This window comes from Balaenoptera ricei, chromosome X, assembly GCF_028023285.1.
Source record: "Balaenoptera ricei isolate mBalRic1 chromosome X, mBalRic1.hap2, whole genome shotgun sequence".
Classification (NCBI taxonomy): domain Eukaryota; kingdom Metazoa; phylum Chordata; class Mammalia; order Artiodactyla; family Balaenopteridae; genus Balaenoptera; species Balaenoptera ricei.
This window is the reverse complement of record NC_082660.1, coordinates 62,837,033-62,850,627: the sequence shown is the minus strand read 5'-3', so window position 1 is coordinate 62,850,627 and position 13,595 is coordinate 62,837,033. Positions and strand designations below refer to the sequence as shown.

The window sequence follows — 13,595 nt, the reverse complement described above, 5'->3', positions numbered from 1 at the left end:
TTCCTTAAAACCCCACAGAACACTTTGGGGACTCCTTTTTGTTAGGCTGCCTTCTAGCAAATGAGAGAACGCGTGAAGAGAAGCACCCTGCAAACAGCTAAGCACTGTTGTCCTTGCTGTGGTTCGGCCCACACACACACTCAGTCATCGCTCTTGAGCTGAACCACAGCAGGACGTCCTCAGGCTTCTCCACACAAGCTACAGGGACATCAGCCACGTCACGGGCACCTGCTCTAAGCGCTCCTCCTCTCGTCACAGGGTCGCCGGGATGACTGCCACCCTGCTCTGCAACCTGGGCCCATCTCACCCCCATTCCCCCTGCGCCCTAATGCTTTCTGGTAGCTGGGAGCCCAGCTTTTTCTTACCATGTTTATTACCCAGTTCTCTGCTCCTGCCTTGGCTCCCGCTTTCTCTAACAAACATCTGTGCTGCATTAGGCACCTCCTGTCTTTGTGTACCTTTGCCATTTTGCCCCGAAGGCCGTGGATGCCCTCCACACACACCCGGCCAGCACTACCTGAGGCCGTTTTTGGGGGGTGGGGTAGAAGACTGAGCGCAAAGCTTTCACAAAGGACCTCTTATGACCACAGGAGTCTAGAGCCATCCAGGGGAACACCTGACTCGGTCAGCTGACGGTCACTAAGCAGAGAGCCTTTTGGCCCCCAAAGGTTTGGGCCATTTTTCCCACTGCTGTGCCCCCACCCTCCCCTCTCAACTACTTCAAGAAGGTCTCTGAGCCACAGTTCATTGCAACTATCATTTATTAAAAAATATATGTCTCCTTGGAAGGAACACTGGTAAACCAACTAGTGTCATGCTTGCTTTGAATCTCTGCTTTTCTTCCCTGGGAGGGGTAGAGGGTTGAGCGTCACTCAGACTACATCACTTAACATCAGAGAAATCAACAACACTCCCAGCTCACCCCCTCCTCCCCAGAGTCATAGTCGGACACCACTTTACCCCTCTTGCCTCCAATCCAGTGTACTGCGCAGGTGAAGCTGCTGCCCTTTCTTTACCCACATTCTGGGCCCCACACTTTACAGTTAGCCTCATCATGCTGGTAGGAGAACTGCTAACAGACTTCCCAAATCTGGCTGGTAGCGCTCAAAGCATCTTCGACATGTATGCTTTGCGCCGGTTGTGACACAGTGGGCTAGGAAACAACAGGCTCAACCCTGGGGCCCAGCATGTCCGCGCTCTTCTCCCCTGGGTCGTGCCTCCAGCGTGGAGCTGAGGGAGGCATGGTGGCTTCAAAGGAGCATGGTGGGGTGGGGTGCGGTGGGGCGGGGCCCGGGCCACACCTGCCGCCTGCATTTGCGGTCAGAGAAAAACCCCCTTGACCACAATCACTGCCGTCTGACTCTGGGAAAAAGCAACAAGGTTTCACATCTCAACAGTAAGTGAATCGTAGCTCTACAGCTCAAATTGACAGCATCAAAGTCTACTTTCTTCTTGAAGAAACAGTAAGCTACCAGCTGTTGGTGAGGGACTGGGGTAGGTAGGGCACATGAAGCAGCTGCGAAAAAAACCCAAATCAAACTTCTCATTACGCGGCTGGCCAAGCTCAGGGCCGTCCCGCTGTCCCAGCGCAGAGCTGGAAGGCACGTGACTCCCCGTCCCTGCCAGTGGGCCCCATGACAGGGCCTCGGCTGAGCCCAGCATGTCCCTGGCAGGTGAGTGAAGGGACACGTTACAGTAGGAGGCCCAGCTCCTGTCGGTTCTCAACTGCCCCCACTTCCCTTTGCGCTGACGGGATGGCCAAGCCCGGGTCACCTAGTCTATCACGAGGCCCGGCTCCTCCAGAACATCATGAGCCTTTAGAACACGGTCAAATTGGATTCTACACATTCACTTAAATAGTAAAAGTAAAATTTGGAGGAATGAAAAGGCTGACACAGTAGCACAACATGGTTTTGGTTTAACAGCAGCTTAAAAATGAACAAAAAGGAAACCTCTCATGCAGACACATCAGGTGGCATAAAACAATCGGCAATTTAATACGGTGGGAGCACCGCTAGCCATTCTCTCGCTCCCCACACGCGGGCCTGACTGTGCCCCAAGGGCAGCATCGGCTCTAGGGTCACAGCTCCAAGCCTCTGGCCCCCAGGCCAAAGCCCTTTCTCACCGTTCTCCGGCTGACCCCTCCTAAAGAAAAGCCCAGCTCTCAAGAGAATGACCAATGCGGGTGCCCTCGGTACAGCACTTACTACCACTTTCACTCCCTCCCCAACCAGTTGGGATATAAGATGCCATCTGATTGGAATATGAAAATTAAAGCATTTCTCTAATAACACAGTACCATTGATGAAGTCTCCATAGATTTTCTAGTCCAAATGCGTGTGAATATATATATATATTATATGAGAGTGTATAATATATATATATATAATAATTTCTATATATTTTATATAAATTACATATATATATCTATATATAAATAAGATACTTTCTGTCGCCATGACCGCGCTGTCCCAAGCCGCGAGGCAGTGTACAGATCGTAGCAAAGCCCGGGAGCCTCTCCTCGCGGGGTGCGCGGGGCTCGCTTCATAAGCCGCGCAGCTGTCCAGTCTGTCTTTCCATCAGTCCTCCTCTCTTCTCTTCGCTTCTGCTTGGTTTTATGAAAACAATGACTCTGATGGATTTGCACCTGTGCTAGTGCTTGGGAAAGGTCCATGCAGGAATGGGCGCAGTCACATGATGAGTGAGATGGCATCATCCCAAAAAATAAACTAAAACAAAACAAAAATTTAAAAAAACAGAACAGGACTAGAAAACTCAATTTTTGGGACATATCTAAAAAGGAGACAAGAACAGTAGTCATCTGTTCTCCCCATGGGGACAGGAATGAAGAGGGAGGAGGGAAGAGGGACTTGATTTCTTCTGTTCACAATAGAATGGTTGGAGGGGATTCTTCAGAGTTTTTCAGGGGATGGGACCCAAATGTAGTGCCCAGACTGGTCCTCAATGATTTGTTTGATTTTGTTATAAATCTCTTCCAGTGAGTCACCCTGTACAATGGCTGAAGAGGAAAACAGAATTATTACTGTGCTCCACAGCAACCCCCTGCCCCAAACCCTGACAGTCTGGCCCATCCCAACTGTCCCACAGCTCAGCCCCGCTCATTCACTAGGCGGCCGTCTGGGAGCCCAGGGCGCTGGGGAAACTGGCGGGCACTGCAGGCCCGGGGCTTGATGTCAACTTGCTAAGACAGTGAGACTGAGCAGCAATTAGTAGGAAAATGTGTTCTTCAATCATGTTTATTGAGCACCCATTAGATGCCAGACCTTGTAGATCATGCCCCTCTTGGCTGCCATGAGGCCGGCAGCTGGTAATTCTAACACGGCCTTACCAGAAGATGTGGAAAATCCTGGTTATCCAGAGCAAGAGCTGAAAAAGCCACAATTTCTGGCAAGGTGCCGTGCTCCTGGGGCCGTCACATCTGCTCCATGTCAGAGGTCAACCCGACAAAAACAAGGACATGGATGCTAACAGAAGAGGGAGCTCCAAGACCCAAGGTATGCGAGGACAGTTATGAATCCTGTCCCCCGGTAACCCTGCAGCACCACCAGCTAGAGTTTACTCAGCACCACCTTGCACACATATGTCCCTGTACTTCAAAAGGTAAGCAACATATTACACAGAAACCTTCCCAACCTTTTAGGAACTGACCCTTCTAAAGTAGGTGACCATATAAACACACACGCACGCGTGTGCACACACCGACAGACAGCCTGAACACCACGCCAGGGAATCATCATCATCAACAAACGTTCACTCAGCACATAAAACATGCAAGGACAAGTGCTGGATGGGGCAGCCTGGGAGGGAGGGAAACAACCTAAAACAGGGAGCCTACAATCTAGGAGGGACATGAAGACGAACAAAAACGATCAAAGGCAGCATTTGGTGATGGTGGTTGATACCAGAAGCTGGCTAAACTCCTCTGGCTGGAGGGCACTTGAGTACTTTGGAAATGCTTGAGCTCAAAAGCACCCAGAAGCTCTGTGCAAGGTGTCTGGGCCTCTTGGAAACACTCACAGAATAGGTGCCCAGCTGCGCCCACGTTACCCCAGCTGTGCAATGGGGAGACTTACCTGTGAAGTATTCTCCAAACTCCTGCTCCAGTTTCATGGCTTTGTCATAGATCTTATTTGCTTGTTCATATGTCTGCCGTCGGTTCATTTCCCTGCCAAAGACACGGAAGAAAACAGTACCCAAAACTAGGTTCTATGTTTTGATTAACATAAAGGACTGTTCCAGGCTCCCTGAAAAGCTGCTCAGCTGCCCTCTGAGAGCAGCAGCGGCCCAAGGCTCAGCACTCCTCAAACCTGGAAGGTTTGAAAGCTCAACCAGTAATACACGCAAGAGCACTCGAATCCAAAGGAGCCCCCAGTGAACAGGGTGGGGCGCAGACATTCCACTGGGCACCCATTGGGTCTTACCCCTGCCCAACAAACCACTTGATTTTTCATTTCCTTTCCAGGGCCCTCTCCTAGCCGAGAGTCTCAGCAAATACTTACATAAGCGCTTCAATAGACTTGGGCTTGATGAAAATGGCAATGGGGTAAAGTTGTGACTGCTGCAGCCTCTTGATAGCATTGCCAGAAACATCTAAGATGCAGTGCTTGCCCTGAAACAGCAAAGACTGGCATCAGTGCACCCAGTCCCTGTCTACGCACGGTGCTAACCCAAACATCCGCCTGCGGGAAACATGGGGCCGCCCAGAGAGGCCCGGAAGATTCTACTTCTGAGGTACCCAGGCCCCACATTTTGCTCCTACTACCCAGACAAGGCCACATCTGCAGCTGCAGGTGGGTGACGCCCTGGGGTGAGTTGCGCAGAGGAGACAGATGCCTCCAACCCGGGGCTGGGAACACGCGGAGCGGGCGTGGCCTTGGTCAGCACTGCCACTCGGCAGGCCATGTGCTGGAAGGATGAGGATCCACGCAGCACCTTGGCTGGAGCATTTCTGTGCTCCCTTTGAGGGTAATTTCGTAGGGCCACCGCCTCCGCCTCTCTCCTTACCCTCTCTGCAACTGCCCTCACTGACTGGATGCTGGTCCCATAGAGATTATCGTTGAATTGGCCTGCCTCGATGAACTTGTTGTCCTGAATATCCTTCTCCATCTGTTCTCGGGAGACCACAAAGTGGTAGTCTTGCCCATCCACTTCATTATCACGCCGAGGCCGGGTAGTATCTGCAGGAAGAGAGGAAACGCTCTGTGGCGCAAGGACAACGACCTGCCCCAAGCCCCCGAGAGCTGACTTGTTCCCCCCAACCACCGCTGGGCCCCAGGGCCACTCCAGTGCTTTTCAGATGAGTCAGGGGAAAGAGGCTGGGAAGAAGTTTGTCTTGCCTACATCTCTTCTAACCGCCAGGTTAGAAGCTGGGAGCTATCTGCTTTAGCTTCAACTGGACCAGAAACGTGGGGTTTCCTGGGCCAAGGTCTGGCAGACAGAGGGTGCCAAACGTGGTACAGGAGCCAGCAAGCCTCACAAGCCGACCAGCGGGCCGCACCCACACCTCGTGGGCGGGGCACCCCCAAGCGTCCAAGCGTCCAATCGTTCCCGACCACCACCACTCAAACTCCTCTCCGAGGGAGTGAGCAGGCCGGCCTGATGTCTTAATCCTCCCCACATCAGCTTTGGGGGAATGCGTTGCTGCCTAATCTCTTCCAGGGTGGGTTTTTTCTTTTTACATTTTTTAAAACTATCTATTTTTTTCAGCTGCGCCGGGTCTTACTTGCGGCACGCGGCATCTTCGTGGCGGCATGTGGGATCTAGTTTCCTGACCAGGGATCGAACCTGGGCTCCCTGCATTGGGAGCATGGAGTCTTAGCCACTGGACCACCAGGGAACTCCCTCTTCCAGGGTGTTAGATGCACCCTGTTCCCAGAGAACCCTAGAACCTGGCTGCAGGCCCTTTCCATAAAACATCAGAGCAACAATTCCCAGGGCACCAACGCCTCCCTCCCAAAGATGCCCTGGGCTTTTACGTGGTACACAGGATCCAAATTTATGCGGGAACTCCGAAATCAGGTCATCGTTGACTCTGTCCTTCATTGGGCCCAGGATGATGACAGGCCTTGCATAGTGAACTGGAGAGCAAGCACGGAGACAGTCAGTGAGGCCCCCACCAGATGGCCTGTTGTCCCTCCCCGTCTGCCTGGAGCACTGAGGCTCTGGAGCCACTGCTCAGATGGGAGAGCACATCTTCGGCCATTCTGCCTTTTAACTACAAAGACATCAAAGAGCCTTTAATTTGAGAATATCTAAGTCCAAGGCAAGTATGAAATCAGAAGCCTCTCCCTTTCCGACAGATTCAGGAGAAATCTCTGCATGGGCACCAACAGCTGAGCAAGGGTTTTCAGAGCAGCCACGGAAGGGAGGGACCGGAGCCTCTCTTTTAGCAGTGGCCACATCCACTGAAATCAACCTCTGCCATCCTTGTCAATCTGTCCTATCCTTCGGAAAGCATCCCAGCAGCAAGCAAAGGTATAGTGAGGGATGCACACTGGGTGGCCTTCCCTGTTCTCTCTAACACTAGGAAGAAGTAGATGAGAAGGAGGCACCCAGGGGCTGGATGCCCTCCTACTCCCCCACCTTCACCCCTCTGCCGCCACGGCCAACCACTGGGCCGGGCCCCATGACCACCAGACTGGCTCAAAGGCAAGGCTCTCAGAAGGGGGCTTACTTTCTTGCCGTGTCACTGGCTCATATGACAAAATAGCATCCTCTTGTCCTTCTGCAACAAAAAAGGGAGACATGTTAGCACTTTATAATCTGCCTCCCTGTGTCCTCATCTCCCTACAACGTTCACTTCACCCCCACCTCTGCCAGAAAACAGCCTTGTCAGCTGGTACTTGCTAACACCTGCCCTTGGGCCTGTCTACTTCCCACTGGCAAGAAAGCACAGGAAGACCTTCACCGCCCCGGGGACAGGAGTCAGGAGTCCTCTTGTTCAGTGAAATATAGCTGAGCAAAGGGACATGACCCAGAAGCCATGAAGCCTCCACCAAAAGCCACCTCAATTTCTCAGAACTCTTCTTATAGGTAATAGTCTACTGTGCTCAGTTGCCTTCTTGCTCTGGTGAGAATCACAGGAAAGCGTCAACTGGTCGAGACACACTGCCTGTGTCCCCTCATCCGTGGGCAAGGGAGTCAGGGCACTCATGCAGGTCCCCAAAGATGCAACTAAACTTTGCCCCTTTTAAGGGTCTACCTATCTCCCCTTCACTGGAAGAAGCAACCAGAAAAGTGGCACAAGGCTGGGCTAAGGTCCTCAGTGCCCTTTAAGAGCAGTGCTTAGCACCGCTCTCCCCTCACGGTAGAGCTCCATCTATCCTAGCAGTGATGAGCTCTTCCTAAAACAGTCACCAAGCGACGTGGTACTGGGCGCTAGGAGGTCCCAAAGTGGCCGACGGCAGTGCCGGGGAAGGCAGCGATATCTGCATCAAGCCCCAGGATGCATTCTCAGGGCCTCCAGCCACAATTCCTGAGAGGCCAGTAGTCTCAAAGTTCATGCAGCTTGAATTGTGGCTTCTCTGGCCTGGTCACAGGATCTCTGAAGGAAAACTGGGCAGTCATCTGGTCATTTAGCCCAGCTAAAAGGTAAGGACACCAAGCCTTAACCCAGGAAGTACTAGTGACCTGGAAAGGCAATTCAGAACAATATCCCACAGGAGCCATTCTTCTTTTGGTCTCTGAGCAAATCTGTAAAACTGGCAGCACCTACAGCCCACAGTGGCTATGGCAGGGATTTGCTCACTGGCTGCTCAGCCTTCCCAGGGCCCAGGGAAGCTTTTAAGTCAGGTCCTGGCCAGAACTGCAGGGCTTATGCTCTCCCCTTTAATCCACAGCCTAAACCCCATCCCATAAGGACAAAATGGCCACAGCATTTCCAGGATCTCCAAGTGTACATGGCTAAAAGAAGCACTAGCCTCTGAACAGAAATGGCAGCCGTGCAACGCTGGAATGAGGATGGCTGGGACACGTGGTAGAGCTACATGACATGGGGGAGAATGACACACACTTACTGGAACTGCTTTCGCTGTCACTGGTGTTGGATGTCACTCCCTCTGCAAGCCAACAAGAAAGAGACTCCGATTCAGAACACACCACTGAGAGGTCACACGCGGCACAAAACTCAAATGCTCCAAGAGCCAGACACTGAGCTGCCAACCAAGTCAGGCCACGGGAGGCCTGCCACATCAGGCTACCAGCTGGGAGGCACAGCTCCAATCCTGAGCCCCGGCCACCTCGCACTTGTCCCCAGGGCCCTCTGGGGCTGCCAAGGCCCTCCCTATAGACTACCAGCTTCCAATCTTTGGCAGCATCCTCTTCATCTGAATCAGAAGAACTGACTTGGACGGTTTCCAAATCCTATCCCAAAATGCACCTCCCAATGCTAGACGGGCAGTGACAGTAGCAAAGGAAGCCCAGCGACCAGGCTGCTCTTGAATTTCCTCCCCACATAGAACCCCTGAAGTACAGAATTGTGCAGGACTAAGAGGCTAAGCACTGGGTTGGCTGAGCAGTCAGCAGGGAATGACGTGTTGGCCAATGGGTGGAACCAACAGCCCTCCTGCCACTGCTACCTGGAAAGAGGGCTTGGCCCCAGCGGTGAAGGGGGATGCTCCTCCGTCCAGGAGAAGACAGACACGTCACAACACAGAGACAACAAATGAAGAAGAACACTGGGAAGACAAGACGATCCTCCTGTCTCAGACTGTTGGGGCCTCCCCGCATCTGAGCGGGCACAGCAGCCGCACTCACAGGAGGCACAGAGCACAGTTTGGCCCAAAGAAAGCCCATCGCTCCCAAGACGACAGGCGAATGAAGATGAAACATGGAAAACAACGAACTATGGAGTGAGACACTGCTCGTTTCAGCCAAGATGACACTGTTCCAGACCGTGATATGCTGTGGCCCCCAGGAAGGACTGGCTGAGTCACCACCCATGCTAGTTCCTGAGCAACCCCCCGATGAAGCTCCTTTACCCTCATGCCTTTATTACTTATGGAAGGAGAGTATCCACTAACAGAACCTGCCCGGCACGGCCGCATGTGTGTGCCCGTGCCTGTGTGCACAGCAGGGAGGCTAAGGCCCTGTCATCTAGGTCCCTTCCTTTTTCAAGTCTAGGATTATTTTCCAGAGGGGAGAGGTTGGTCAGAGTTTTCCCAAGCTAAAGCACTAAATATATATAGTCCAGAAAATGCTGTCGAGGCTCCCACCCGCTCAGCCCCTTAGAGGTGCTCTGTGGGGAGCCAGCCCACAGCCATCTGCTGAGGCCCCTGAACCTTCTGGGACATCCCAGATGTACGCTGGGTAAAGGGCTTCACAGTACTCTTACCCCCTGTTTAGAGAGACTGAAACAACTAATTCTTAAGTCCAATTCTTTAGTGCTGTGTCACTGGAAGAAGAATACAACGGGCGGGTACCCCTCACCTCAACAATAGGTTAGAGATGAGCTGAGTGGTCACCCCTGGAGAAGCACTTCTTGCCCCCCCTCACTTATAAGGTGGGATGCCAAGACGGCTCCACACCATTTCAAGGTACAAAAGGAAAAAAAGAGACATGGATGATAGGCTTTTATTAGGGTACCAGGGATCCAGAGCAAAAGTGTGACATTCAGAGCCACTTCTAATTCCTCCTGCTGTGGTACCAGTTCTCACAAATTCTCTCACTGCCCTCCCCTCCGCCCTTTGCCCTCACCCATGTCCCCTATACCCCAACCCCAGCAACTCCACTCATGCCAGAAATACAGTTAACGGTATGTAAGTTTGACTTACTCAGGTTCTTTGCTCCATAATAATCGTCACTTAACCCAGGGAAGTCCTAATTTCACAGACAGCAGGACAAAGTGGGAGGTAGGGAGGGAGGGAGGGAGGAAGGAAGGGAGGGAGGGAGGGAGGGAAAGAATTGGGGAGAAGACAGAAAATAGAGAAAAAGACAAGGGGAAGGAAGAATACAGAGCCAGGTGAGCATCAGTGACAGAAGTATGAAATACTATGAAGACCTATAAATATAGCCAGGTTAAGAACTTTGCTACAGAAAGAACATCCCAGGTCATATATGATGCCTGGACTTCATGCTGCCCAATTTGCTGCCAAAAGGCCCTGGAGTGGATGACCTTTTTGAGGTGGTCTATATATAGCCTACAGGCCGACAGGCCAGACAGGTGACTTACCAAGGCTTGGAGCACCTGCTTTGACTAAATGTGTAGTTACACAGCCATCTCTGCTTTGCCCCTGAAATCACCATTTCCCTCTGAGGGTGAATGAAAAATCAAACATCTATGTGTGGCAGACAGGCCGGCAGAATTATCATCATCCCAAGGAGCTTTTGTCCAATACTGACTCACTCTGTCCAAACCCTTCAGGGAAAGCTTCATGCAGTCTGAGGTGTGGGCTTCCAAGCTGACCTGAGTTGTGCAGACCACAGGGGATGAGCTCAGCTTCTGGAGAATAAGCACTAGGCAGTTTCAACTCTTATCCAGCCGCCAATCCCCTCCCCCATTCAGCTGGGCCGCCCAACAGTGAAGCCTCCCCAGGCTGGGCTCAGCACGGAAGTTCTGGAACTTGTCTGGTGAACTGTGGTGACCTCACCTCAGGCCTCTGTCTCAGACCGCCTCCTACTGCACCTAGTGCTTCTTACTGAGCTGCCCAGGACTGTGAGCCCTAACCAGCATCTGGATGAGGGCACCCTTGTAATCTACTAGCTGCCACCCCAGACGCTGATGACCTATGTATCCCATGACCATGAAACATGCTGGCCTAGAAAAAGGACATTCCCTATCGGAACTAGTCAGTCTCCTGCTGTCCCAACAGCTCAGGACCCCGAGACCCCTCCTTGTGAGGCAGAAGAGGAGAGGTTTACAATTCACCATGAGCCATGTGAGAAATATTTTAGCAGCCTGACCTGGTATTTAAGGTTAGGGTGAGAGCAGTTAATTTCTGAGGCACATGGTAGAAAGAGAATATTTCTCAGGATGGCAAGTTCATTTAGCCCAGCTTTATGGCCTTTTCTATCAAACCAGCTTTGTGTTTCTCAATAAACCTTTATTTGGACAATGTTTAGTAAACCACGTTCGGTGTCAATTCCTTTAAGCAAGCAGGATTTTATTTTGAAAGCTGGCTCTGTAACACTCTGGGAAGACAGTGAGTCTGTTAGAGCTGTGTGAACATCCCTATGCATTACACACATATGCATGTGCGTGTAATTCAAGAAGGAGGCCCAACTCCAGGTGTCCAGGGAAGAAAAGGCTCTTCTCTTGACATAGATGAGTGACGATAAGGGAAAGAAAACACAAGAGGAAGAAGCCAGGAGAGCAACACTGAGTCCCTAGACTTGGTTTTCTTGAAAAACCGTTTTTCTGAACTGTGGCTGATAACTGCTCATCACCACCACAGCAGAGCTCAGCCCGGCACTCCCAATGCCAGTGCCAGCGACTTCCTGGTGGGCAAGCCCTGGGACCAGTTCTACCTCAGAGCCTTCAACATTCTTTCAGAGCGAGGAGCTGGACAAAAAAGACCCAACATCTCCCTGTGCAGACCAATTTCTACCCTGACTCTGCAAATAAGCAGGTACACACACACACACACACACACACACGCATGCACACATGGCAGATAGACAGGGGGACCAACACACACGGACACACACACACCCACACCCATACCCACACACACTTTCCCAGTCTTCGGTGCAAATGAGGAAGAGAGGGCGGGGCTGTGGGTGGCCTGCTCTCTGTTCCCTGCTGCTACTTACGTTCCTGTACGCTGCTCTCCTGGGCCATGTTTTCTTTGCTCTTGTAAAATGGAAACTTTCGAGAGAGGCGGAAACTCTTTTTACGTTTCGTTTTGATCGACTGTGAAAGAACATGAAGATGGAGGGGAAGGATAGAAGAAAAAAAAAAACAGAACAATGGATTTTAAAGCATGCAAGAAAAACTAAAATGGAGACAATGGTGAGCTAAACAAAAGACCATCTCTCACAAATGGAGTCTATGAGATTAAATGAAAGTTGATGTAAGAGGAAAATTATGTTTACAGGAAAATGTTGTAGGGATGTTAGAGGTTTCTACCTAATCCAGACTCACAGCACTCACTGGTACTTCCTAAAGGATAAAGGTCACTGTAGCCTCCTGGACACATGCCCTAAGGTGCCACTGATACACACAGAGTCATCTACTCCGTGTCTCTCTTCCCTCTACCGCTCCGGAAGTTCTTTGGCCTGTGAAGCTCACAGAAGAAAAGGGGTGAATGGAGAGAGCCCTCATGCCTCGTTTGGTCTGAAGGGCAGTCGGAGCTCTGGGGCTGGCCTTGCTGGCTGGATGATGAGGCCAGGCTCTGTTCAGGGTCCCCACAGCTCCGAAAGGGTCTACAGCCAGGGAGACACCCACAAGTGGTTTCATGTGCCCCAAGAAAGTCAGCCTTCCAAACAGTCCAACTCCAACACATCTTCAAGAGCCAGTTACCCAGGGGGGAGGAGTATATACTGGCTGTAGAGGTTGGGTGCCCGCTCTCTCTGCTTTGTGAAAAGCAGTCAGTATTCTGATAGGACAGAGCCAGCGCCCTGAAAAAGAGATATTCTTTTGTGCTCGCCAGTTCTCTTATCCACCAGACAGACTTCAAGCTTCTTATGCCTCTTCACATATGGCTGACTTCCTTGGGGATCCCCACTTACCCTGTTAGACTCAATCATCCCCGTCCTGGCATGAAACTTCACGGTTTTCAATCGAGCCCTTTCTTTCTTTTCCACCCTGTTTTGGAGTCAGAAAGAAGTCCTGTTACTGCCAGTGCATGGTCTCAGCAGTGGGTTGCAGTGGGCACAGCAGCCATCTTTGACTCACTGAATCGTAACCATGTCCTGAGCACCAACTCTCTACCAAAAAGGAGTAATAAAGCACATCCACTGCTCTCAAGCAACTTATAGTATAATTGGTAAAAAAGAAATCAATACCAGGAACAGGGTAAGGAAAACCTCGCTCATGATCATGACGACTCACCTCTTCTTACTGGGGATCACACCAATTTGCTCACTTTCTCCATGGGGGGTCACCAGTCTCGCCTGCCACCACTCATCATCAGACGCGTTAATGACATGTAGAATGTCACCATAGGAGAAGCTGAGGCCTTGGCTCGGCAGGCAGCTGTCCCGAGTCCGGTCATAATCAAACAAGGCCCTGGAAACAAACAGTGAAAGATGAAATGGTCATCTCAACCCTAAATAGGTGGAAGGATGACAGAGGAAGGCCAACCCAAAGAGTCAGCACACACCCAGCAGCCTTACAGCAGACCAGAAGGAATTCTGTGGGAGACTGCATCCTTCTTTCAGTCTTGACATTGTAAATATCCCACTCTCCCAACAAGGGGCGTAAGGGAAAACAATCTTTCACGAGTCCCATCTCCTCCCAGCTTCTGGACATGAAGTGTGAGTCCGAAGCAGAACACCCTCGCTAGTCTTCTCCCTCAGCCACATCCTAGGGAAACAAGTTAGCTCTGCCAATGGGCTGTCTCAGTTTACAACAAATCTTTAAAAAGTAGTTGAAGATAGGACACAAAAATGTTAACTACAATCCCAAACAATGAATG

The 13,595-nt window shown here is 51.3% G+C and overlaps 1 protein-coding gene across 9 annotated transcripts in view; it reads right to left on the bottom strand.

Moving 5' to 3' along the window:
- Window positions 1-743: 743 nt before the first annotated feature.
- DLG3 (discs large MAGUK scaffold protein 3) overlaps window positions 744-13,595 on the bottom strand; it is a 63,597-nt gene continuing 50,745 nt past the window's right edge. For 7 of the 9 annotated variants that reach the window (XM_059911465.1, XM_059911469.1, XM_059911464.1 and 4 more), the window contains 10 exons: window positions 13,010-13,186; window positions 12,688-12,763; window positions 11,770-11,869; window positions 8,037-8,078; window positions 6,695-6,745; window positions 5,997-6,098; window positions 5,026-5,198; window positions 4,521-4,630; window positions 4,095-4,186; window positions 744-3,019 (listed from right to left, as the gene is read on the bottom strand). In XM_059911465.1, coding sequence (XP_059767448.1) covers window positions 2,913-3,019; window positions 4,095-4,186; window positions 4,521-4,630; window positions 5,026-5,198; window positions 5,997-6,098; window positions 6,695-6,745; window positions 8,037-8,078; window positions 11,770-11,869; window positions 12,688-12,763; window positions 13,010-13,186 — 1,030 coding nt within the window. In that variant the 3' untranslated portion in view covers window positions 744-2,912. Of the gene's footprint in view, window positions 3,020-4,094; window positions 4,187-4,520; window positions 4,631-5,025; window positions 5,199-5,996; window positions 6,099-6,694; window positions 6,746-8,036; window positions 8,079-9,791; window positions 9,838-10,363; window positions 10,460-11,769; window positions 11,870-12,687; window positions 12,764-13,009; window positions 13,187-13,595 lie in introns of all 9 variants that reach the window. The other 2 variants (XM_059911473.1, XM_059911472.1) reach the window with 2 other exon arrangements.